General features: G+C 43.6%; 1 protein-coding gene across 3 annotated transcripts in view; it reads right to left on the reverse strand.

Annotated features, from left to right (window-relative positions):
* jak3 (Janus kinase 3 (a protein tyrosine kinase, leukocyte)) overlaps positions 1-24,129 on the reverse strand; it is a 38,932-nt gene that overhangs the window by 9,959 nt on the left and 4,844 nt on the right. For all 3 annotated transcript variants that reach the window (XM_021572956.2, XM_021572903.2, XM_036958485.1), the window contains exons 5-9: positions 23,882-24,027; positions 23,442-23,754; positions 8,128-8,250; positions 7,818-7,975; positions 7,622-7,733 (exon numbers count right to left, since the gene is read on the reverse strand). In XM_021572956.2, coding sequence (XP_021428631.1) covers positions 7,622-7,733; positions 7,818-7,975; positions 8,128-8,250; positions 23,442-23,754; positions 23,882-24,027 — 852 coding nt within the window. The remainder of the gene's footprint in view (positions 1-7,621; positions 7,734-7,817; positions 7,976-8,127; positions 8,251-23,441; positions 23,755-23,881; positions 24,028-24,129) is intronic.

Here is a 24,129-nt window from a genome sequence, read left to right on the forward strand (position 1 = left end):
TAATTATTAATCTAACAATACAAATCCTTATTGTTTTGTAAGATATGTAAGGTATTTTATATGTTGCAAGAAAGTTGACTGATGTAGTAGCATTTCTTTTTAATATATTTTTACTTGGTAATGAGTAATAAGTAATTATATAGAAATTGCTTATAGGTAACTATAAAGTTACACTTCACTTTAAATAGCTAAATCATGTGTAACATCTAGCAAAAACCTTATGCAGGTATGTACTCTGTGTATCACTGTTTATTTTCTCACTTGGACGGCACTTTCAGAAGCTGACGATTAGATTGTCAGAATGGTTAACGTACTTTGTAGTTACACGTCAAGATACACATTTTAAATAGATAAATCCTGTGTAACACATATTAAATACATTGTACTCATGTAGATATTACACATACTCTGTAATGTACTTGTGGGTTTATCCTCTCACAGCTATACAATTAGGGTCAGGTTGTCAGGATGGCTAACGTACTATATGAGTACACATATATAAGTACACATGGGCTCCCGAGTGGTGCAGTGCAAGAGGCGTCACTACAGTCCCTGGTTTGAATCCAGGCTGCATCTCATCCAGCTGTGATTGGGAGTGCCATAGGGCAGCGCACAATTGTAATTAAGAATTTGTTCTTAAATGACTTGCCTAGTTAAAAAAAGGTAAAATAAAAAGCTGGACGTAATGACGTCACAACTTTAAACAAAATACATAGAATGTCGAAATAAAATGAAGTGGTTGAAGTGTTTATATTACCCATTTAGTCAAAATAAAATACAATTTTATTAGTCATGGGGACGACATCATCGACGCACTTATTGATGAAGCCAATGACTGATGTGGTGTACTCCTCAATGCCATCGGAGGAATCCCGGAACATATTCCAGTCTGTGCTAGAAAAACAGTCCTGTAGCTTAGCATCTGCTTCATCTGACCACTTTTTTATTGATTGAGTCACTGGTGCTTCCTGCTTTAATTTGGCTTGTAAGCAGGAATCAGGAGGATAGAATTATTGTCAGATTCGCCAAATGGAGGGTGAGGGAGAGCTTTGTACGTGTCTCTGTGTGTGGAGTAAAGGTGGTCCAGAGTTTTTTTCCCTCTGGTCGCACATTTAACATTCTGATAGAAATTTGGTAAGACCGATTTAAGTTTCCCTGCATTAAAGTTGCCGGCCACTAGGAGTGCCGCCTCTGGGTGGGCGTTTTCCTGTTTGCTTATAGCGGAATACAGCTCAATGATTGCGGTCTGAGTGCCAGCATCAGTTTGTGGTGGTATGTAAGCAGCTATGAAAAATATAGATGAAAATTCTCTAGGTAGATAGTGTGGTCTACAGCTTATCATGAGATACTCTACCTCAGGCGAGCAAAACCTCAAGACTTCCTTAGAAATCGTGCACCAGCTGTTATTGTAAATAACAAAAATACATAGTCAGCAGCCTCGTCTTACCAGACACCGCAGATCTATCCTGCCGATACAGCATATAACCAGCCAACTGTATGTTGATAATGTCGTCGTTCAGCCACAACTCTGTGATGCATAAGATATTACAGTTTTGAATGTCCCGTTGTGGGTTTAATCTTCCACGTAGGTCACCCATTTTATTTTCCAAAGTTTGAACATTTTCTAGCAGAATGGAAAGCAGTGGGGGTTTATTCGATTGCCTATGAATTCTCAGAAGGCAGCCCGTCCTCCGGACCCTTTTTCTCTGCCTTCTCTTCACGCAAATGACAGGGTTCTGGGCCTGTTCCCGGGAAAGCAGTATATCATTCACGTCGGGCTCGTTGGACTAGTTAAAGGAAAAAAAGGATTCTGCCAGTTTGTGGTGAGTAATCGCAGTTCTGATGTCCAGAAGTTATTTTTGGTCATAAGAGATGGTAGCAGCAACATTACGTACAAAATAAGTTTAAAAATAAGTTACAAACAACGCAAAGAAACAAACAAGAAAACACAATTGGATAGGAACACGTAAAACGTCAGCCTTCTTCTCCAGTGTCATCTGTATTCACAAATTGCGCATTAATAAATTGACAACAGCCTGTATGCCAAGCCTCCCACCTATCCTCCCACCTATCTGTTTCTGTCTCAGGTAGCCCTAATTCTCATGTGCCTAGGCCTACTTATCGCCAGAATCTGTGACAATCTTAACTAATGCTGAAACAATATGAAACAATATGATATTTGAGCATATCATATTGATATGATAATATGAGCATTTAAAATTGCTGTCATTCTTGAAAGTCAGGACAATCCTTGTCCTGCAAAGAAACATGCTTTTTTATAGTTGAATAAATTGATTTTGCAAGCAGTAGGCATTTTCGTGATGCCGTCAGACAGCCAGAGAGCATCTGTCCATCTTCTAAATTATACATTTTTTTTTTACCCCTTTTTCTCCCCAATTTCGTAGTATCCAATTGTTGTAGTAGCTACTATCTTGTCTCATCGCTACAACTCCCGTACGGGCTCGGGAGAGACGAAGGTTGAAAGTCATGCGTCCTCCGATACACAACCAACCAAGCCGCTGCTTCTTTAATACAGCGCACATCCAACCCGGAAGCCAGCCACACCAATGCGCCGGAGGAAACACCGTGCACCTGGCCACCTTGGCTAGCGTACACTGCGCCCAGCCCGCCACAGGAGTCGCTGGTGCGCGATGAGACAAGGACACCCCTACCGACCAAACCCTCCCTAACCCGGGCGACGCTAGGCCAATTGTGCGTTGCCCCACGGACCTCCCGGTCGCGGCCGGTTACGACAGAGCCTGGGCGCGAACCCAGGGACTCTGATGGCACAGCTGGCGCTGCAGTACTGCGCCACCCGGGAGGCCTCTAAATTATACATTTTGAAAACACTGTTTTCATCATCAATTTTCACAATAAAGGAAGTTCGACAAAAGATAATTCATCCCTGTCGAACGGATAAAATGTTGGTTAATCTTTAGAAAATGTATCTTACATCTGCCGTTTTCATTAAGTCGCAATGATTTTTTTTGCCACATTGCTTATTTGTCAATGGAAACCTACTGTTTTTGCTAGCACTTGCCCCCCAAAAGTGTACCATCTGTCTTAACTTGGTTGAGTTTACAGATATACTGTAGGTCAACCTCACTGACTGGGTAACTACCAATCTGGTAGTATCCCAGATTATAATTAATGTGTATGTTACCTATTATGACAACTTTAAACTCCTTGCCATCCAAGTGAGAGGATAAACCCATAAGTACACCACAGAGTACATGTATTATCTGCAAAAGTACAATGTAATTACTAGGCGTTACACAGGATTTAGCTAGTTAAAATGAGGTTTATCTTGAGGGACACTTACTTGTAATTTACATTAAAATATTTGAACCTTTATTTAACTAGGCAAGTCAGTTAAGAACAAATTCTTATTTACAATGACAGCCTCCCGGGGAACAGTGGGTTAACTACCTTGTTCATGGGTATAATGACCGATTTTTTTACCTTGTATAAATGGGGATTCAATCCAGCCACCTTTCGGTTACTACTCGCCCAAGGCTACCTGCCGCCAGCTGTTTTAATCGGAACAAGATAGTTCAATGGAAATGCTCTGTGGCAGGCAATTGTCGCATCTACTTTCTATGCTAACTTTGTAAATGTCACCAAAAAGGTAAGGTAATGGAAACATAGCGACTGAGTGGAGATTTTGAAGAGTGCACATTCACGGGTAGGTAATTAGTGCCTACTGAGCCTCCAACCAGTGTAATCTCAGACAGCCAGAGCATCTGTCCACCAGAGATTACAACCCTGTGACAGTTATTACTGAAACAGATGCAGCTGAGAACAAACTAAACACGAAATGGTGAATTTAGTGGAAACTTTCCCATTTGTAACAAGCATTTGTTGTTACACCTCTGCAATTACAGACTGCAATTACCACCAGTTACATGGTGTTATTATAGTGTAAGGGAGTTATTACAATTAACTACAAAACTTGTTACAGTGTAATTATACAATACTAAGGACCCCGTAAAATTAAGTGTTACCACAAAAAGTTTTAAACTCTAACCAGGGTATTTGCAAACAGCACAGGAATGAAATCATCCACATGTATTGATCTCATCTTTACTAATGATGCAGAAATCTGCTCTAAAGCAGTATCCACATCCATTGGATGAAGTGATCATAATATAGTAGCCATATCTAGGAAAAACAAAGTTCCAAAGGCTGTGCCTAATGTAGTGTGTAAGAGGTCATAAAATACATTTTGTAGTGATTCCTATATTGAAGAGAATATTTGCTGATCTGTGGTGTGTAATGATGAGCAACCAGACGCTGCACTTGATGCATTTATGTAATGTGTTATTCCAGTTATTAATAAGCATGCACCCATTAAGAAAATGACTGCAAAAACTGTAAAATCCCCAAAGAATGACAAGGAATTAAAAAATGGTATGGTTGAAAGGGACGAAGCAAAACGAATGTCAAATAAATCTGTCTACACAGCTGGTACTGTAAATTGACAAATCATGTGACAAAACTAAACAAAAAAGAAGAAGAAACTGTGAAACTATGAAACAAAAATAAATGATACAGAGAATGATAGTAAAAAGCTTAGGAGAACCTTAAAACCCCATAAGGTCCCCATCAAAATCCATCAGTTTAAGCTAGAGATGTTTTTTTAAGCTAGAGATGTTTTTTTTAAGCTAGATATGTTTTTTTAAGCTAGAGATGTTTTTTTAAGCTAGAGATGTTTTTTTTTGCATTGGATGCGTCTCAATCCACCATATCTGCCTATGTCGCACTTCTGAATCTGCGCTGAAAGGTGACAGAGCTAGAGCAGTGTTTGTCAGACCATGAGACATCCCGAAAATCGTTCTTCTCGCAACATTGTCTGTAGTGACCGAACAGGATGGTGTTCTTAATTTTGCTCTATGACCTCCACAGGTGTCAGGAGACTCGTCTGAAGTCGGTACAGACCCTTTGCTATGAGATTCGAAATTGAGCTCAGGTGCATCCTGTTTCCATTGATCATTCTTGAGATGTTTCTACAACTTGGTTGGAGTCCACCTGGGGAAAATTCAATTGATTGGACATGATTTGGAAAGGCACAGTGCATGTCAGAGCAAAAACCAAGCCATTAGGTCAAAGGAATTGTCTGTAGAGCTCTGAGACAGGATTGTGTCGAGGTACACTTCCCCAGATCGGTGCCAAAACAATTCTGCAGCATTGAGGGTCCCCAAGAACACAGTGGCCTCCATCATTCTTAAATGGAATAAGTTTGGAACCACCAAGACTCTTCCTAGAGCTGGCCGCCCGGCCAAACTGAGCAACCAGGGGAGAAGGGTCTTGGTCAGGGAGATGACCAAGAACCTGATGGTCACTCTGACAGAGCTCTAGAGTTCCTCTGTGGAGATGGGAGAACCTTCCAGAAAGACAACCATCTCTCCAGTACTCCATCAATCAGACCTTTATGGTAAAATGGCCAGACGGAAGCCAATCCTCAGTAATAGGCACATGACAGCCCTCTTGGAGTTTGCCAAAAGGCACCTAAAGGACTCTCAGACAATGAGAAACAAGCTCTCTGGTCTGATAAAACCAAGATTTAACTCTTTGGCCAGAATGCCAAGCGTTACGGCAGGAGGAAACCTGACACCATCCATACAGTGAAGCATGATGGTGGCAGCATCATGTGCATCCTGTTTTAGCAGCAAGGACCCCGAGACTAGTCAGGCGCGAGGGAAAGAGGAACGCAGCAAAGTACAGAGAGATCCTTGATGAAAACCTGCTCAAGAGCACTAATATTTAACAATCGTTATCACAGAAGTGATAAAAGGAGAGAGTGTAATTGTATACAGTATGCATCTACTCTCACTCTTTCTTTGTTCATGCAGGTGACTGTCACGCCCTGGCCTTAGTTATCTTTGTTTTCTTTATTATTTTGGCCAGGGTGTGATTTATGTGTCTTGTCTACGGTTTTTTGTAGATTTATGGGGTTGTGCTCAGTTTAAGTGTCTAGGTAAGTCTATGGTTGCCTAGTTTGGTTCTCAATCAGAGGCAGGTGTTTATTGTTGTCTCTGATTGGGAACCATATTTAGGCAGCCATGTTCTTTGGGTATTTTGTGGGTGATTGTTTCCTGTCTTTGTGTTTTATGCACCAGTTAGGACTGTTACGGTTTTCACGTTTATTGTTTTGTAGTTTGTTCATGTTTGAGTTTTCTTATTAAAGAACCATGAACTATAACCACGCTGCGTTTTGGTCCGCCTCACCTTCCCAGGAAGAAACTGTGACAGTGACTGTGATCTCCTCCTCAGACCAATTGGCAAAACACCCAGAATATGTTCTGGAAGTTAGGATAGGAGAAATTGCTCAGCGTCTTGGGAAACTGAGCCCACGCTATAACAGCCAGTCACCTGCAGGAACCAACCCTATGAACCATGCCTATGTAGCTTTTTTGTGTAGCAGTATATAGTAAGAAAACAGAAGGGACCGCCCTGGCGGAGCTTTCGGCAAATTTGTACTTTGTATATGAGTTGCTTGTAACCTCTCCGATTAACTGATAATAAAGAATGATTCATTTAATATTGACTTCAGGTGTTTCCTTGGTATTGAATTTCCACCACAAACTGATAAGATGTTTGTGGGAGCTGTTTTGATAGACTTTGATAAATTAACTACTACCTTATTACTAAACCTAACTAAATCTTGTAATGAATAAGGTGAAAATTGAGCAAGTTGAGAAGATTAAACTGCTTGGAGTAACCCTGGATTGTAAACTGTCATGGTAAAAACATATTGATGCAACCGTAGCTAAGATGGAGAAAGGTCTGTACTTAATAAAGCGTTACTCTGTTTTCTTGACTAAATAAGTCCTACAGGCCCTAGTTTTGTCACACCTGGACTACTGCCCAGTCATATGGTCAAGTGCCACAAAGAGGGAAATATGCTAATTACATTTGGCCCAAAACAGAGCAGCACGGCTGGCCCTTAAATGTATATTGTATATGGAGAGTAAACATCAATGATATGCATGTCAATCTATACTGTCTCAAAGTAGAGGAGAGATTGAATGCATCACTACTTGTCTTTGTGAGAGACATTGACATGTTGAAAGCACCGAGTTGTCTGTTCAAATGACAAGCATACAGCTCAGACCCCCATGTAAACCCCACAAGACATGCCACCAGAGGTCTCTTCACAGTCCCCAAGTCCAGAACAAGCTCTGGGAAACGCACAGTACTACATAGAGCCATTACTACATGGAACTCTATTCCACATCAAGTAACTGATGCAAGCAGTAAAATCAGATTATAAAACAGATACAACTAAACCTTATGGAACAACACTAACTGTGAAGAGACACACACACGCACATACGTGCACACAGACGCTGGCACACACACTCTACACACAGGTACATGGTAATATTGTTGTATGGTGGTATTATACATTTTCTATTGTAGATATGCAGTGGTGTAATAATGTTATAAGATGTACAGTTATTTATTATTATTTTTGATTGTAAGGGGGATTCCTAATAAATACAATACAGGTGGACCATCCAGACTATCTAAATAAAGTAAAATCCAGATTTAAAAAAAAGTAAATCCAGATTAAAGCAATTTGAGGATTGATTATGTTTCATAATTGTCAACTTTTTACCTGAACGCAGACAGTGAGAAAGAACTTGTCATAGTCTTTGGGGCTGCGTCTTAGCAGAAACCTGCCATCTTTGGCGCCTACTTTTTTCAGCTTGTGCACTGCAAACTCAGACCTGAGAAAACAACATATAAAGGTACACAGAATGTTTACGTCTAATGTATCTCTATGGGTTTGATATAAGTCTGAAAGGACCTACGTGATTGGCCCATGGCAGTTGCTTTCAATGTCTTCAAGCAGGCTGGGAGGTGCAACGTCTTGACAGAAATAGTGACTGGAGTCTGTAGTCAGCCTGAAGTAGCCATCCACAAGTGAAACAAATGAAAGTGCCTCAGTCACTGTTTGAAACTCGGCCTCCTGTGGAGAAAAATGGTGACATGCACGCTTTTTCATTAGCCATACACCCCCCGAAATGGATGTTGCTCAGGTGCAATGAGTCAGCATCAATTGTTTTTGATTAGGCATTAATTAAGGATGTATTGAGCATTGATTCAGTGTTATCAACCAACCAGGCATCTGTCGTCCTGCCGGGTGATCGTGACCACCCTGCTGTCCTGGGGAACCTGCTCGTGGCACGCCCTCTTGATGTTGATGTCGATGATCTCTGGGAAGTCACAAAATGTCTGCCACTCCTGTGAAAGAATGTACAGTTATGAAAATACTACTGTTCCCTGAAGGAGGGAACGAAGTATAACATACTATGGGGAGTTAACCCTGAAGCAAACTGAAATCACGCCCAATGTGCCAATGAATGCCGAGCCCGCCCTTGGAAACCCCGCCTTCCTGGCTATAATACCAGGGCTCACATCCATTTCCTCAATTCAGTACCGCTCTTCAGCGAGTCCAAACCCCATTGACGGCTCGGGGCCAAAATATGTTATACCTCGTTCCCTCCTTCAGGGAGCAGCAGTTATAGTCATAACTGTACATTCCCTTGTTCCCTTTCAGACAGTCACTTGATATAACATACTATGGGGACATACAATCAAGCCCCAAGCCGGCTCAGAGGGTACCAAACTAGGAGGCCCATGGCAGCCCAAGCACACACAGGTTCCTCCGGCTCAAAAAAGGCTACAGAAGCCACTTTTTTCCCTCAGACTTAACCGAGAAGCCTGAACTGTCAGAGAGAAGCCTGAACTGCAGTCCAAGTTCCTATACCCCACAGTTCCAATACCAATATTTACCTTGAGAGCCTGAAATGTCAGAACTCATAAAAGGAACTGCAAGTCCAAAACAACAAAACACATGTCCTAACTTGGTAAAGTGCACACGGGCGCTGCATAAACATCGACCGGAGACGATGAACCCCGGCAGACCAAGGCTCAAACCCACAGGGAACCGTGGTAACCCGGACAAAATCCTGCATAACTTCGACCACGGCAGCCAAGTCCTTAAACCCTATCGGTTCCAAAAAGGCTCACACAAGACCTGAGTCTGGAATGCCAAAAGTCACAAAAGGAACCTTAAGTCCAAAACAACAGGGAACCTGCTGTGACTTGATAATGCGCATTCGCGCTCTGCCTCATCGAAGACACAAGGTAGCCCAAGGCTTAATCCCACAGGGGAACTGTTGCAGACTGTTTCAGACACCTCTGAAGACACTAGCCACTTCCATGGCAATCGGAAGAGCTTAGGTGATTTACCTCTGAACACTCAAATGCTGGTTTCTCAACCGACTGTTGGATAAGGGGTACAATGGGGTGTTAACAACACTCGGTGGAGAAAACAGATCCTGACTGCCAATGTGTCCAGCCTGAGACATTAAGTTATCCTGATTCTCAAAACGCACCATTGTTACGAATGTGGAGTTGCATTCGGAAGGTTGTGGCTTTCGGGTGTAGAGTATTGCAGACTCGAAATACTGTTATAAATAGCCAGGACCAAAAAAAATCACGATTTCACTAATATCATCATTTAGCAGCTTGATCATCATGGTACTTTCTGAGCATAGATTTTTTTTAACCTTTTTTTTAACTAGGCAAGTAAGTGAAGAACAAATTCTTATTTTCAATGACAGCCTAGGAACAGTGGGTTAACTGCCTTGGTCAGGGGAAGAACGACAGATTTTTACCTTGTCAGCTCGGGGATTTGATCTTGCAAACCTTTCAGTTACTAGTCCACTAGGCTACACTGCTGCCCATATTAGGTATAATTGAAACTTGTATCTCATTATTGTAAGTGATTAAATAAGTATAGCTAGTTATAATTGTAATGTTTTAGCAGATTATAAGAAAAGACAATCAGTCATTACCTGGCTAAAAGAGAAGGAATATACTATCTATTGTTTACAGGAAACTCACTCTCCAATTACAGATGATGTTGTACGGAAAAAGGAATGGGAGGGAGAAATATATTTCTGTATGGGCAAAGAAACTCAACAGGGGTGATGATATTAATCAATAACAATTTCGAACCGAATGTGCAAACTGTCCAAACAGATTAGATAGTAAGGTGGATCATTTTAAATATCCTATTGGACGATAAACAGATTTGGCCAATTAATCTATATACTATATACTGTACATGGTGGTGGCTTAATCAAACTAGTCATCTTGATTACTTTCTTGTATCCCTCACACTGGCACCAAAAGTTAAAAAAAAGAAAAAAAAAAAGAAGCTTTGATAGGGGGCAGAATGCAGTCGGACCATCAAATATAACTCTTCCAGAATTTCCACGTGGACGAGGACATTAGAAATGTAATCAAAGCCTACTGGATGACAACCTGTTTTTAACCAAGACAAATCATTTTTAAAACTAATAATAACTTTTTCCTGCATAACATAAGTACAGCAGATTCCCATATTGTATGGGACACTTTTAAATGTGCCATTAGAGGTCATGCAATTCAATACTCATCTTTAAAACAAAACATTTAGGCCAAAATAGTTAATATTATATTCAAAGGAAATAGTATAAATAACAGTACAGATGGATAGCAATACAAACGGTACCATAGAGGCACAGAATAAGTTATGGATGAACTTATTTGGGAACGATCAAGTATAATGTATTACAAAAGTAAAGCCAATTGGATGGAAAATCTTCAACATAGAAATGCTACCAATGCGGCCTCCTGAGTGACGCAGCGGTCTAAGCCACTGCATCGCAGTGCTAGAGGCATCACTACAGACCCAGGTTTGATTCCGGGCGGTGTTACAGCCGGCCGAGATCGGCGCACAATTGGCCTAGTGTGTCCGGGTTAGGGAGGGTTTGGCCGGTCGGGATGTCCCTGTCCTATTGTGCTCTAGCGACTCCTTGTGGTGGGTCGGGCGCATGCACGCTGACTTCAGTCACCAGTTGTACTGTGTTTCCTCCGACACATTGGGGCGGCTGGTTTCCAGGTTAAGCAAGCAGTGTGTCAAGAAGCAGTGCGGCTTGGCAGGGTTATGTTTCGGGGGACGCATGGCTCTCGACCTTCGCCTCTCCTGAGTTCGTACAGGAGTTGCAGTGATGGGACAAGACTGTAATTACCAATTGGATATCACGAAATTGGAGAGAAAAAAGGGATACTGTCCAAGCTCATGTTCTATAATAGTTCTGACTGAAAACATATAATGTATAAGTACTATCTTTCTAGATGTAATGTATATCAACATTTCAAATTACTTTATTCTTGCTATGTAAGTAATGTAAAAACAAAAACAGTGCCATGTATGTAAAAATGTGTGTAGATTGTACATGTAACAAAAATCCCCCGAAGAGGGGAGGTGGTGAATAGTAATGATTGTGTGGTGAAAATGTTAGTCTGTGTAATGTAGGAACATGTTCTGTCCACCATAGGGAAATTATCGTAATATAACATAATTCAATATGTCAAAGTACTCCACTCTTCCGTAAAGCCCAGCTCTGTGGAGTGTATGGCTTAAAGTGGTCCTATGGACAGATACTCCAACCTCCGCTGAGGAGTTTTGCAGCTCCTTCAGGGTTATCTTTGGTCTCTTTGTTGTATCTCTGATTAATGCCTTCCTTGCCTGGTCCGTGAGTTTTGGTGGGAGGCCCTCTCTTGGCAGGTTTGTTGTGGTTCCATATTCTTTCCATTTTTTAATAATGGATTTAATGGTGCTCTGTGGGATGTTTTCAGATATTTTTTAATAACCCAACCCTAAGCTGTTCTTCTCCACAACTTTGTCCCTGACCTGTTTGGAGAGCTCCTTGGTCTTCATGGTGCTGCTTGCTTGGTGGTGCCCCTTGCTTAGTGGTGTTGCAGACTCCGGGGCCTTTCAGAACAGGTGTATATATACTGAGATCATGTGACAGATCATGGGACACTTAGATTTAGGGGCTTCATAGCAAAGGGGGTGAATACATACGCACGCACCACTTTTCCGTTTTACATTTTTTTGAAATAAGTTATTTTTTTCATTTCACCAATTTGGACTATTTTGTGTATGTCATTACATGAAATCCCAATAAAAATCCATTTCAATTACAGGTTGTAATGCAACAAAATAGGAAAAACACCAAGGGGGTGAATACTTTTGCAAGCCACTGTAGCAAACTCACACATTTTTACAACAATTACATCTATTTCTTCCTACTTTAATCATGGAGAGAGTTTAAAAGTGTTCATAAGAATAACTGAAACAGGCGCTCTAGAGTAGTGTCCATAGGGTCTGTGCATCAGGCTGAACGTTTGACGTCCCAAATATAAACACTATCTACAACCATTTCCATGGCTTGGTGCGATGAGGAGCTACAGAAATATATATTTTGAATTGACCGCCAGTAGAAAACACCCCCCAATAAAAAAAATAAAAAAATAAAATCCAAAATAACCCCCCCCCCCCCCCCCCCCCCAATGAATTACTGTGCCTTAAAGTAGTATGGCAGAGTTTTCAAATCAAGTTAATCTGATTGGTCATTTTCAACTGTCACACTCTCACTTTTGGCTTTCTTTAAATCACCATGCATTTCATTGACTGATTTCATTTCATTGATGAGTATGTGCCTATGTTTCATGAAACAGCACTTCTTGTCCCATCAAAACAGTAACTCTGGGAGACAAGTATATCGTCGCTCCAGCAGAGACGGAAGAGGAAGCGAAACATCTGGTTCATAGACAAGTAGACCAGACGTATGCTATCGCATTGGCGTCTCTGGGAGAGCCACACACCTTAAGTATATTTTTTCAATGGTAAAGACATCTTTATTTAACTTTGGCTCTAGGTTCACAAACTTCGCTCAAAGCTAGTGTACATTGATAATATATCATAATTTATAATGTTGGCTATAAATTCAGGCCCCTGTTTATTTTCAATGTCATTCTATTAGAAACTTTTATTAGAAGCGTTTTTTTTGTTCGTGTGATGTTTTTAGCTTTCATGTGGCCTACTTGGGATTTCACCACCATCATTTTATCTGTTCAACAACACAGATTCAGGTCAAACTCACACAGGTTGCAACAAAGGCCTGCAGAAATGTCCATATTTCATGCCCATAGACATGGCTGTAGTGGATCCTATGCATAATATTTAAATGGGGACAGCAAACATGTTTTTACAATCAGGAAGAATATTTGTGTGCTGGATGTGTTCAGAGTGATGATTGTATGAATATAACTTTGTAGTCTATCATTCATATTAAGATGTTTATAGAATGTATGAATCAGGTTATAGGCATACTTAATACATGTTTGGAGTAGATTGCCTGCTGAGCTGAACTGGGGCGTGATATGAGTACAATAGTCAAGGTGTTAGAGGCAAAAATATTTTCTTAACTCTTATTTTTCTTCAAACATCATTGTTGGCCTCCCGAGTGGTGCAGTGGTCTAAGGCACTGCATCGCAGTTGCTACAGTAGCTGTGCCACTAGAGATCCTGGTTTGAGTCCAGGCTCTGTCGCACCTGGGAGCGACCGGGAGACGCATAGGGCGGCGCATAAATGTCCCAGCATCATCCGGGTTAGGGGAGGGTTTGGCCGGCAGGGATGTCCATGTCCCATTGCGCTCTAGCGACTCCTGTGGTGGGCCAGGTGTATGCACGCTGACACGGTCACCAGGTGTACGGTGTTTCCTCCAACAAATTGGTGTTTTTTATTTTTATTTTTTTATTTCACCTTTATTTAACCAGGTAGGCTAGTTGAGAACAAGTTCTCATTTGCAACTGCGACCTGGCCAAGATAAAGCATAGCAGTGTGAACAGACAACACAGTAGCAAACTCACACATGGAGTAAACAATTAACAAGTCAATAACACAGTAGAAAAAAAGGAGAGTCTATATACAGTGCCTTGCGAAAGTATTCGGCCCCCTTGAACTTTGCGACCTTTTGCCACATTTCAGGCTTCAAACATAAAGATATAAAACTGTATTTTTTTGTGAAGAATCAACAACAAGTGGGACACAATCATGAAGTGGAACGACATTTATTGGATATTTCAAACTTTTTTAACAAATCAAAAACTGAAAAATTGGGCGTGCAAAATTATTCAGCCTCTTCACTTTCAGTGCAGCAAACTCTTTCCAGAAGTTCAGTGAGGATCTCTGAATGATCCAATGTTGACCTAAATGACTAATGATGATAAATACAATCCACCTGTGTGTAATCAAGTCTCCGTATAAATGCACCTGCACTGTGATAGTCTCAGAGGTCCGTTAAAAGCGCAGAGAGCATCATGAAGAACAAGGAACACACCAGGCAGGTCCGAGATACTGTTGTGAAGAAGTTTAAAGCCGGATTTGGATACAAAAATATTTCCCAAGCTTTAAACATCCCAAGGAGCACTGTGCAAGCGATAATATTGAAATGGAAGGAGTATCAGACCACTGCAAATCTACCAAGACCTGGCCGTCCCTCTAAACTTTCAGCTCATACAAGGAGAAGACTGATCAGAGATGCAGCCAAGAGGCCCATGATCACTCTGGATGAACTGCAGAGATCTACAGCTGAGGTGGGAGACTCTGTCCATAGGACAACAATCAGTTGTATATTGTACAAATCTGGCCTTTATGGAAGAGTGGCAAGAAGAAAGCCATTTCTTAAAGATATCCATAAAAAGTGTTGTTTAAAGTTTGCCACAAGCCACATGGGAGACACACCAAACATGTGGAACATGTGGAACTAAAATTTAACTTTTTGGCAACAATGCAAAACGTTATGTTTGGCGTAAAAGCAACACAGATGAACACACCATCCCCACTGTCAAACATGGTGGTGGCAGCATCATGGTTTGGGCCTGCTTTTCTTCAGCAGGGACAGGGAAGATGGTTAAAATTGATGGGAAGATGGATGGAGCCAAATACAGGACCATTCTGGAAGAAAACCTGATGGAGTCTGCAAAAGACCTGAGACTGGGACGGAGATTTGTCTTCCAACAAGACAATGATCCAAAACATAAAGCAAAATCTATAATGGAATGGTTCAAAAATAAACATATCCAGGTGTTAGAATGGCCAAGTCAAAGTCCAGACCTGAATCCAATCAAGAATCTGTGGAAAGAACTGAAAACTGCTGTTCACAAATGCTCTCCATCCAACCTCACTGAGCTCGAGCAGTTTTGCAAGGAGGAATGGGAAAAAATTTCAGTCTCTCGATGTGCAAAACTGATAGAGACATACCCCAAGCGACTTACAGCTGTAATCGCAGCAAAAGGTGGCGCTACAAAGTATTAACTTAAGGGGGCTGAATAATTTTGCACGCCCAATTTTTCAGTTTTTGATTTGTTAAAAAAGTTTGAAATATCCAATGAATGTCGTTCCACTTCATGATTGTGTCCCACTTGTTGTTGATTCTTCACAAAAAATACAGTTTTATATCTTTATGTTTGAAGCCTGAAATGTGGCAAAAGGTTGCAAAGTTCAAGGGGGCCGAATACTTTCGCAATGCACTGTACATTGTGTGCAAAAGGCATGAGGAGGTAGGCGAATAATTACAATTTTGCATATTAACACTGGAGTGATAAATGATCAGATGGTCATGTACAGGTAGAGATATTGGTGTGCAAAAGAGCAGAAAAGTAAATAAATAAAAACAGTATGGGGATGAGGTAGGTAAAAATGGGTGGGCTATTTACCGATAGACTATGTACAGCTGCAGCGATCGGTTAGCTGCTCAGATAGCAGATGTTTGAAGTTGGTGAGGGAGATAAAATTCTCCAACTTCAGCGATTTTTGCAATTCGTTCCAGTCACAGGCAGCAGAGAACTGGAATGAAAGGCGGCCAAATGAGGTGTTGGCTTTAGGGATGATCAGTGAGATACACCTGCTGGAGCGCGTGTTACGGGTGGGTGTTGCCATCGTGACCAGTGAACTGAGATAAGGCGGAGCTTTACCTAGCATGGACTTGTAGATGACCTGGAGCCAGTGGGTCTGGCGACGAATATGTAGCGGGGGCCAGCCGACTAGAGCATACAGGTCGCAGTGGTTTGTGGTATAAGGTGCTTTAGTGACAAAACGGATGGCACTGTGATAAACTGCATCCAGTTTGCTGAGTAGAGTGTTGGAAGCAATTTTGTAGATGACATCGCCGAAGTCGAGGATCGGTAGGATAGTCAGTTTTACTAGGGTAAGTTTGGCGGCGTGAGTGAAGGAGGCTTTGTTGCGGAATAGAAAGCCGACTCTAGATTTGATTTTCGATTGGAGATGTTTGATGTGAGTCTGGAAGGAGAGTTTACAGTCTAGCCAGACACCTAGGTACTTATAGATGTCCACATATTCAAGGTCGGAACCATCCAGGGTGGTGATGCTAGTCAGGCGTGCGGGTGCCGGCAGCGAACGGTTGAAAAGCATGCATTTGGTTTTACTAGCGTTTAAGAGCAGTTGGAGGCCACGGAAGGAGTGTTGTATGGCATTGAAGCTCGTTTGGAGGTTAGATAGCACAGTGTCCAAGGACGGGCCGGAAGTACATAGAATGGTGTCGTCTGCGTAGAGGTGGATCAGGGAATCGCCCGCAGCAAGAGCAACATCATTGATATATACAGAGAAAAGAGTCGGCCCGAGAATTGAACCCTGTGGCACCCCATAGAGACTGCCAGAGGACCGGACAGCATGCCCTCCAATTTGACACACTGAACTCTGTCTGCAATGTAGTTGGTGAACCAGGCAAGGCAGTCATCAGAAACACAGAGGCTACTGAGTCTGCCGATAAGAATATGGTGATTGACAGAGTCGAAAGCCTTGGCAAGGTCGATGAAGACGGCTGCACAGTACTGTCTTTTATCGATGGCGGTTATAATATCGTTTAGTACCTTGAGCGTGGCTGAGGTGCACCCGTGACCGGCTTGGAAACCAGATTGCACAGCGGAGAAGGTACGGTGGGATTCGAGATGGTCAGTGACCTGTTTGTTGACTTGGCTTTCGAAGACCTTAGATAGGCAGGACAGGATGGATATAGGTCTGTAACAGTTTGGGTCCAGGGTGTCTCCCCCTTTGAAGAGGGGGATGACTGCGGCAGCTTTCCAATCCTTGGGGATCTCGGACGATATGAAAGAGAGGTTGACCAGGCTGGTAATAGGGGTTGCGACAATGGCGGCGGATAGTTTCAGAAATAGAGGGTCCAGATTGTCAAGCCCAGCTGATTTGTACGGGTCCAGGTTTTGCAGCTCTTTCAGAACATCTGCTATCTGGATTTGAGTAAAGGAGTACCTGGAGAGGCTTGGGCGAGTCGCTGCGGGGGGGGGGGGCGGAGCTGTTGGCCGAGGTTGGAGTAGCCAGGCGGAAGGCATGGCCAGCCGTTGAGAAATGCTTGTTGAAGTTTTCGATAATCATGGATTTATCAGTGGTGACCGTGTTACCTAGCCTCAGTCAGTGCAGTGGGCAACTGGGAGGAGGTGCTCTTGTTCTCCATGGACTTCAGTGTCCCAGAACTTTTTGGAGTTAGAGCTACAGGATGCAAATTTCTCCCTGAAGAAGCTGGCCTTAGCTTTCCTGACTGACTGCGTGTATTGGTTCCTGACTTCCCTGAACAGTTGCATATCGCGGGGACTATTCGATGCTATTGCAGTCCGCCACAGGATGTTTTTGTGCTGGTCGAGGGCAGTCAGGTCTGGAGTGAACCAAGGGCTATATCTGTTCTTAGTTCTGCATTTTTTGAACGGAGCATGCTTATCTAAAATGGTGAGGAAGTTACTTTTAAAGAATGACCAGGCATCCTCAACTGACGGGATGAGGTCAATGTCCTTCCAGGATACCCGGGCCAGGTCGATTAGAAAGGCCTGCTCACAGAAGTGTTTTAGGGAGCGTTTGACAGTGATTAGGGGTGGTCGTTTACAGGGGTGGTCGATACAGGCAATGAGGCAGTGATCGCTGAGATCCTGGTTGAAGACAGCGGAGGTGTATTTGGAGGGCCAGTTGGTCAGGATGACGTCTATGAGGGTGCCCTTGTTTACAGATTTAGGGTTGTACCTGATGGGTTCCTTGATGATTTGTGTGAGCTTAGATTGTAGGACTGCCGGGGTGTTAAGCATATCCCAGTTTAGGTCACCTAACAGAACAAACTCTGAAGCTAGATGGGGGGCGATCAATTCACAAATGGTGTCCAGGGCACAGCTGGGAGCTGAGGGGGGTCGGTAGCAGGCGGCAACAGTGAGAGACTTATTTCTGGAGAGAGTCATTTTTAAAATTAGTAGTTCGAACTGTTTGGGTATGGACCGGGAAAGTATGACATTACTTTGCAGGCTATCTCTGCAGTAGACTGCAACTCCTCCCCCTTTGGCAGTTCTATCTTGACGGAAAATGTTATAGTTGGGTATGGAAATCTCTGAATTTTTGGTGGCCTTCCTTAGCCAGGATTCAGACACGGCAAGGACATCAGGGTTAGCAGAGTGTGCTAAAGCAGTGAGTAAAACAAACTTAGGGAGGAGGCTTCTGATGTTGACATGCATGAAACAAAGGCTTTTTCGATCACAGAAGTCAACAAATGAGGGTGCCTGGGGACATGCAGGGCCTGGGTTTACCTCCACATCACCCGCGGAACAGAGGAGGAGTAGTATGAGGGTGCGACTAAAGGCTATCAAAACTGGTCGCCTAGAGCGTTGGGGACAGAGAATAAAAGGAGCAGATTTCTGGGCATGGTAGAATATATTCAGGGCATAATGCGCAGACAGGGGTATGGTGGGGTGCGGGTACAGCGGAGGTAAGACCAGGCGCTGGGTGATGAGAGAGGTTGTATCTCTGGACATGCTGGTTGTAATGGGTGAGGTCACCGCATGTGTGGGAGGTGGGACAAAGGAGGTATCAGGGGTATGAAGAGTGGAACTAGGGGCTCCATTGTAAACTAAAACAATGATAACTAACCTGAACAACAGTATGCAAGGCATATTGACATTTGAGAGAGAAATACAGCGAGGCATACAGTAATCACAGGTGTTGAATTGGGAGAGCTAGCTAAACAGTAGGTGAGACAACAACAGCTAATCAGCTAGCACAACAACAGCAGGTAAAATGGCGTTGACTAGGCAGGGAGGGTCGGATTAACTACACACAGAGCCTGAGTGCGGCTGGGGCCGACAGATAAAACATAAACAAGCAGAATGGAGTACCGTGATTAATGGACAGCAGCATGCATCAGCTATGTAGCCAAGTGATCAGTGTCCAGGGGGCAGCGGTGGATGGGGCAGGGAAGCCAGACTGGCGAGTATTATCCAGGTTAAAAAACTGGCTGGCTGTGCAGAAGGTAAAGCCGCTAGCAGTGGCTAACAATGACTAAATAGCTTGTAGCTAGTTAGCTGGTTAGCTTCTGGAGGTTATTGAATGTGTTCTAAAAATTAAAAATAATAGTGATTCCGTATCACATTGGGTGAGGCAGGTTACCGGAAGGTATAATCGAATTAAAAATCGAAAAGAGATTGAAAGTAAAAATGGGTCCAGTGAGTGGTTGGGACGCGGCGATTCAGACAGTTAGCAGGCCTGTGCTAACAAGCTAACAGTTAGTAGGCCGGGGCTAAACAAGGTAGCAGTTAGCGGACCGGGGCTAAACAAGCTAGCAGTTAGCAGGCCGAATTAGCAAGGAAGCAGATAGCAAGGGCTAGAAAGTCTTTGGGGGACGTCGCGATGGGGTGAGTCTGTTTATGCCTCTTCATGCGGTGACATCGATAGACCGGTCGTGGGTCCGGATATTGTAGCCCAGGAGTATGCTTTGGTGGTAGCACAGGAGCTCTGGCCGGGCTAGCTTCAAGCTAAGTGGATGGAAACGCTAGCCAGGAGTAATCATCCAGGGTTGCGGTTAGCTAGTTAGCTAGTTGTGAAGATCCAGCTGAAAATGTTCCGTTTGCGGTGGGAATCCGGTGGGAATCCGGTGGGAATCCGGGGATAAAAATAATAGGTCCGTTATGCTCTGGTTAGAGTCGCGTTGCTCGAACTGGCGAGAGCTTTCCGAGCTAAAGGTTAGCTGATGACCAGTTAGCTGATGACCGCTAGCAATGGTTTGCTGGTAGTTAGCTGGCTAGCTTCAGTTGAGGGGTTCCGGATCCGAAGTAAATATAAATACTTTAGAAAAAAAAGCAGATCCGCGCTACATTGGGTTGCAGGAGAGTATTTTGAAGTTGAGGTTTAGCAAAATGTTTTAAAAGATATGCGAAGAAAAATATGTAAAAAAACGATATATACAAGGGACACGACAAGACGTCTGACTGCTACGCCATCTTGGATTCTAAATCTGGCTGGCTTCCGGGTTAAGCAGGCCATTGTAAACTAAAACAATGATAAATAACCTGAACAACAGTATGCAAGGCATATTGACATTTGCCTTGGTTAGCGCGCACTGCGCCCGGCCCGCCACAGGACATCCGGGAGGCCAGCCCAGCAGTCTTGACAAAGTCAGCCCGACTTTGTCAGAATGTCTTTAATGATAAGAAGTAGAAGCTCAGTATTGAGAAGTCAGAATTAAAACAGAGCTTGACCAGTCTTGTTTAGTTGGCTCTGGAAGGTCATGGATCTTTACACATGCTAAATAAAATATAGTTTTTATTTGTCACCTGCGTTGAATACAACATGTATTTGTATTTGTACTTACCATGAAATGCTTATTTACACGCCCTTAACCAACAATGATGTTGTGTCAAGAAGCAGTGTGGCTTGGTTGGGTCGTGTTTCGGAGGACGCATGGCTCTCAACCTCTCCTCACCCGAGGATGTACGGGAGTTGCAGTGATGAGACAAGACTGTAACTACCAATTGGAAATCATGAAATTGGGGAGAAAAAGTTTTTTAATTTTTTTTTTTAACATTGTTGGTTAAGGGCGTGTAAATAAGCATTTCATGGTAAGGTCTACACATGTTGTATTCAACGCAGGTGACAAATAAAAACTATATTTTATTTAGCATGTGTAAAGATCCATGACCTTCCAGAGCCAACTAAACAAGACTGGTCAAGCTCTGTTTTAATTCTGACTTCTCAATACTGAGCTTCTACTTCTTATCATTAAAGACATTTTGACTTACATGTACACTCTCGGAACATGCCATTTTACGGTTTTGCCCCCATTGACCAGCCACTTGGGAGCACTGTTGCCTTTGTAAATGATTGGGGAGGAGGACCCCGAGCCAAACAACCTTGTTAGCGAAACTGGCTCATAAAAATACATCAGCCTGTCCCTCTCAGGAATCCAGAGAACTGGCTCTGTTTATTCGGAAGCACTGTGCCAGGATTACCCATCTTGTTAGCCTCTTGAGCTAAGTAACACACCACTCATCAGCAAAATCTTTAAACAGGGGTTAGAAACGCTTCACAGCTGCAGGGACAGGAAGTAAATTCCCCCAAACCTGGAGGAACCCCTATCAACTCTGACTACCGATCTTTCTCACAAAGTCAGCCCGACTCCCAGTGGAAGTTGAACCCAGCCGGAGACAATGGTCTTGCAAACTGGTCTGAGCCAAGGCCTCCTGAGCGTGGTTCCACCCCAGGCAAAAGGACAGCCCTCGTGAGAATCTTACATTTTTCATTGTGAAACCACATGCCCTAGGGCACGGTCAGAGGTTCAAACCCAGCTGGTTAGCCTTTTCAAACATACTCTTACCACTCAAGTAAGGAAGCATTAGCTACACAAGCAGAGCAGAAAGTAGTTAGCTTTCACCAAACACAAAAAACGATACCAAGACCCAAAAACTCGCAACATCTAGGGGAACGAGTACTTTCTCCTCATAACAGACACTTAATCTCCTAGCCATCATGTGCTTGAAACTGAAGAGCGAAGAATTGAGGAAATGGAGCGAGCCCCCATATTATAGCCAAGAAGGCGAGGCTTCCGAGGGCGGGCTTGGCATCGATTGGCAGGTTGGGCGTGATTTTAGTTTGCTTCAGGTGAATAGGATTGGTTATTGACTCATGTGATAGAAAAATGACATATTTACCTGATTTGTTCGATATTTAGCAATTATTTACTTAACAAACAGTGAGATATTTCTGTCCTGCTAATACTGATTTTGTCTGTCCACTCTAGCTTCCTGCAGCTAGGCTGGGTGTCATAGACATGGTTTTTACTAAAGATAGCTTGAAGCTGACAATTGATAGATGTCTCTGTGATAAAAAACCAAACAGCCAAATTCCATTCTATCATTTGTGGGGCATGTGAGACATATGTCTCTGGTCTAACTGGGCCTACATTCTATCGAGGAGATTGTGGTTGTAACTGGGATAGAGAGGAGTAGAACAAAGGCCTCAATGGTTCTTAGACATCCTGGCATCTGAGAAATTAGGCCAGAGTCGGGGGTTTAGATAACGCCAGGTGCAGATAAAGACAGGATGAGACCAAAGTGGCTCATGGTGCCCGCCAATCTATAAGGGAAGGGTGGAGCCAGCCATGGTTGAAGCATTTTTAGGTTTGGTATATAAAGACATGGTATTCTCTGTATGATTAAAGCACTTGGTCCGACAGTCAAGACTGCTGGGCTGGCCTCCCGGATGGCGCAGTGGTTAAGGGCGCTGTACTGCAGTACCAGCTGTGCCATCAGAGACTCTGGGTTCGCGCCCAGGCTCTGTCGTAACCGGCCGCGACCGGGAGGTCGTGGGGCGATGCACAATTGGCCTAGCGTCGTCCGGGTTAGGGAGGGCTTGGCCGGTAGGGATGTCCTTGTCTCATCGCCCACCAGCGACTCCTGTGGCGGGCCGGGCGCAGTGCGTGCTAACCAAGGTTGCCAGGTGCACGGTGTTTCCTCCGACACATTGGTGCGGCTGGCTTCCGGGTTGGATGCGCGCTGTGTTAAGAAGCAGTGCGGCTTGGTTGGGTTGTGTATCGGAGGACGCATGACTTTCAACCTTCGTCTCTCCCGAGCCCATACGGGATTTGTAGCAATGAGACATTGGCCTAGCGTCGTCCGGGTTAGGGAGGGCTTGGCCGGTAGGGATGTCCTTGTCTCATCGCCCACCAGCGACTCCTGTGGCGGGCCGGGCGCAGTGCGCGCTAACCAAGGTTGCCAGGTGCACGGTGTTTCCTCCGACACATTGGTGCGGCTGGCTTCCGGGTTGGATGCGCGCTGTGTTAAGAAGCAGTGCGGCTTGGTTGGGTTGTGTATCGGAGGACGCATGACTTTCAACCTTCGTCTCTCCCGAGCCCATACGGGATTTGTAGCAATGAGACAAGATAGTAGCTACTAAAAACAATTGGATACCACAAAATTGGGTAGAAAAAGGGGTAAAATTCAACAACAACAAAAAAGACTGCTGGGCTGACGGCTTCATTACTGCAATAATGAATAGATATTAAATAAAGATGATTGTTAGAAAAAATGACCAAGTCTCTCTCAGTACTGAATTTCCACGACACTCCCCATAGCATGTTAAATCGAATGACCAACTGAAAGGGAACATTATTTATGTTTTGTGGTCAGTCAAGTAGATACAGGATGATAGTCATGATCATGACCCACAGTAGGGACTTTGCACTTTCTCTCACCAGGACATCGGCAGGGCAGTGACTTCCACTGAATTGTATACCGCTCTCCCCGGCGACCCGCATAAGGTTGAATGTTGGTTCCTTCTGCTGCAGCTGGGAGCCAGGGTGGTTCACCTGAAAGGTCTCAGTGCCGTGGGAAGGCTCCACCCCTGCCAGCTCCATCAGGTACTTCAGCTTTAGACTGCGTTCCCCCACCGAGCAGCGGCCAAGCTTCTTCAGGAACCGTTTCAGAGTGTTGCGGATTCTGTAGCGCGCAAGCCGGCTCAGTTGCTGGATTTCCTGACGATGTGTCTCGGGAAGGCATGACTTGTAACTGAAAAAAATAATTAATATATATGAAAAAAGTAATTGATATATTGGACACAGCCAAATAAGAAACCAAGAGACCTGTTGGCATAAAGAAATTACTAATTTTCATACCCTCTTTTCAGTATTCATACCTGACATTCTTGCACACCTCCCTTACACTCTGGTTGTGTTCCTTAGCCAGTCGCCATAGGTCGAGCACTGCCAGGCCAAGACACTCCTCCTGGACGCTCAAGGGAGGTGAGACCCCCGCCTGGCCAGCCACAAAGTCACTACGGGACTAAAGGGTCACAAAAAATTAAGAATATACACAGAATGCAAGAAGTAGTAGAACACTTACAGTGCCTTCGGAAAGTATTCAGACCCCTTGACCTTTTACAAA

Source organism: Oncorhynchus mykiss, chromosome 1 (genome assembly GCF_013265735.2).
Source record: "Oncorhynchus mykiss isolate Arlee chromosome 1, USDA_OmykA_1.1, whole genome shotgun sequence".
NCBI classification, from domain to species: Eukaryota; Metazoa; Chordata; class Actinopteri; order Salmoniformes; family Salmonidae; genus Oncorhynchus; species Oncorhynchus mykiss.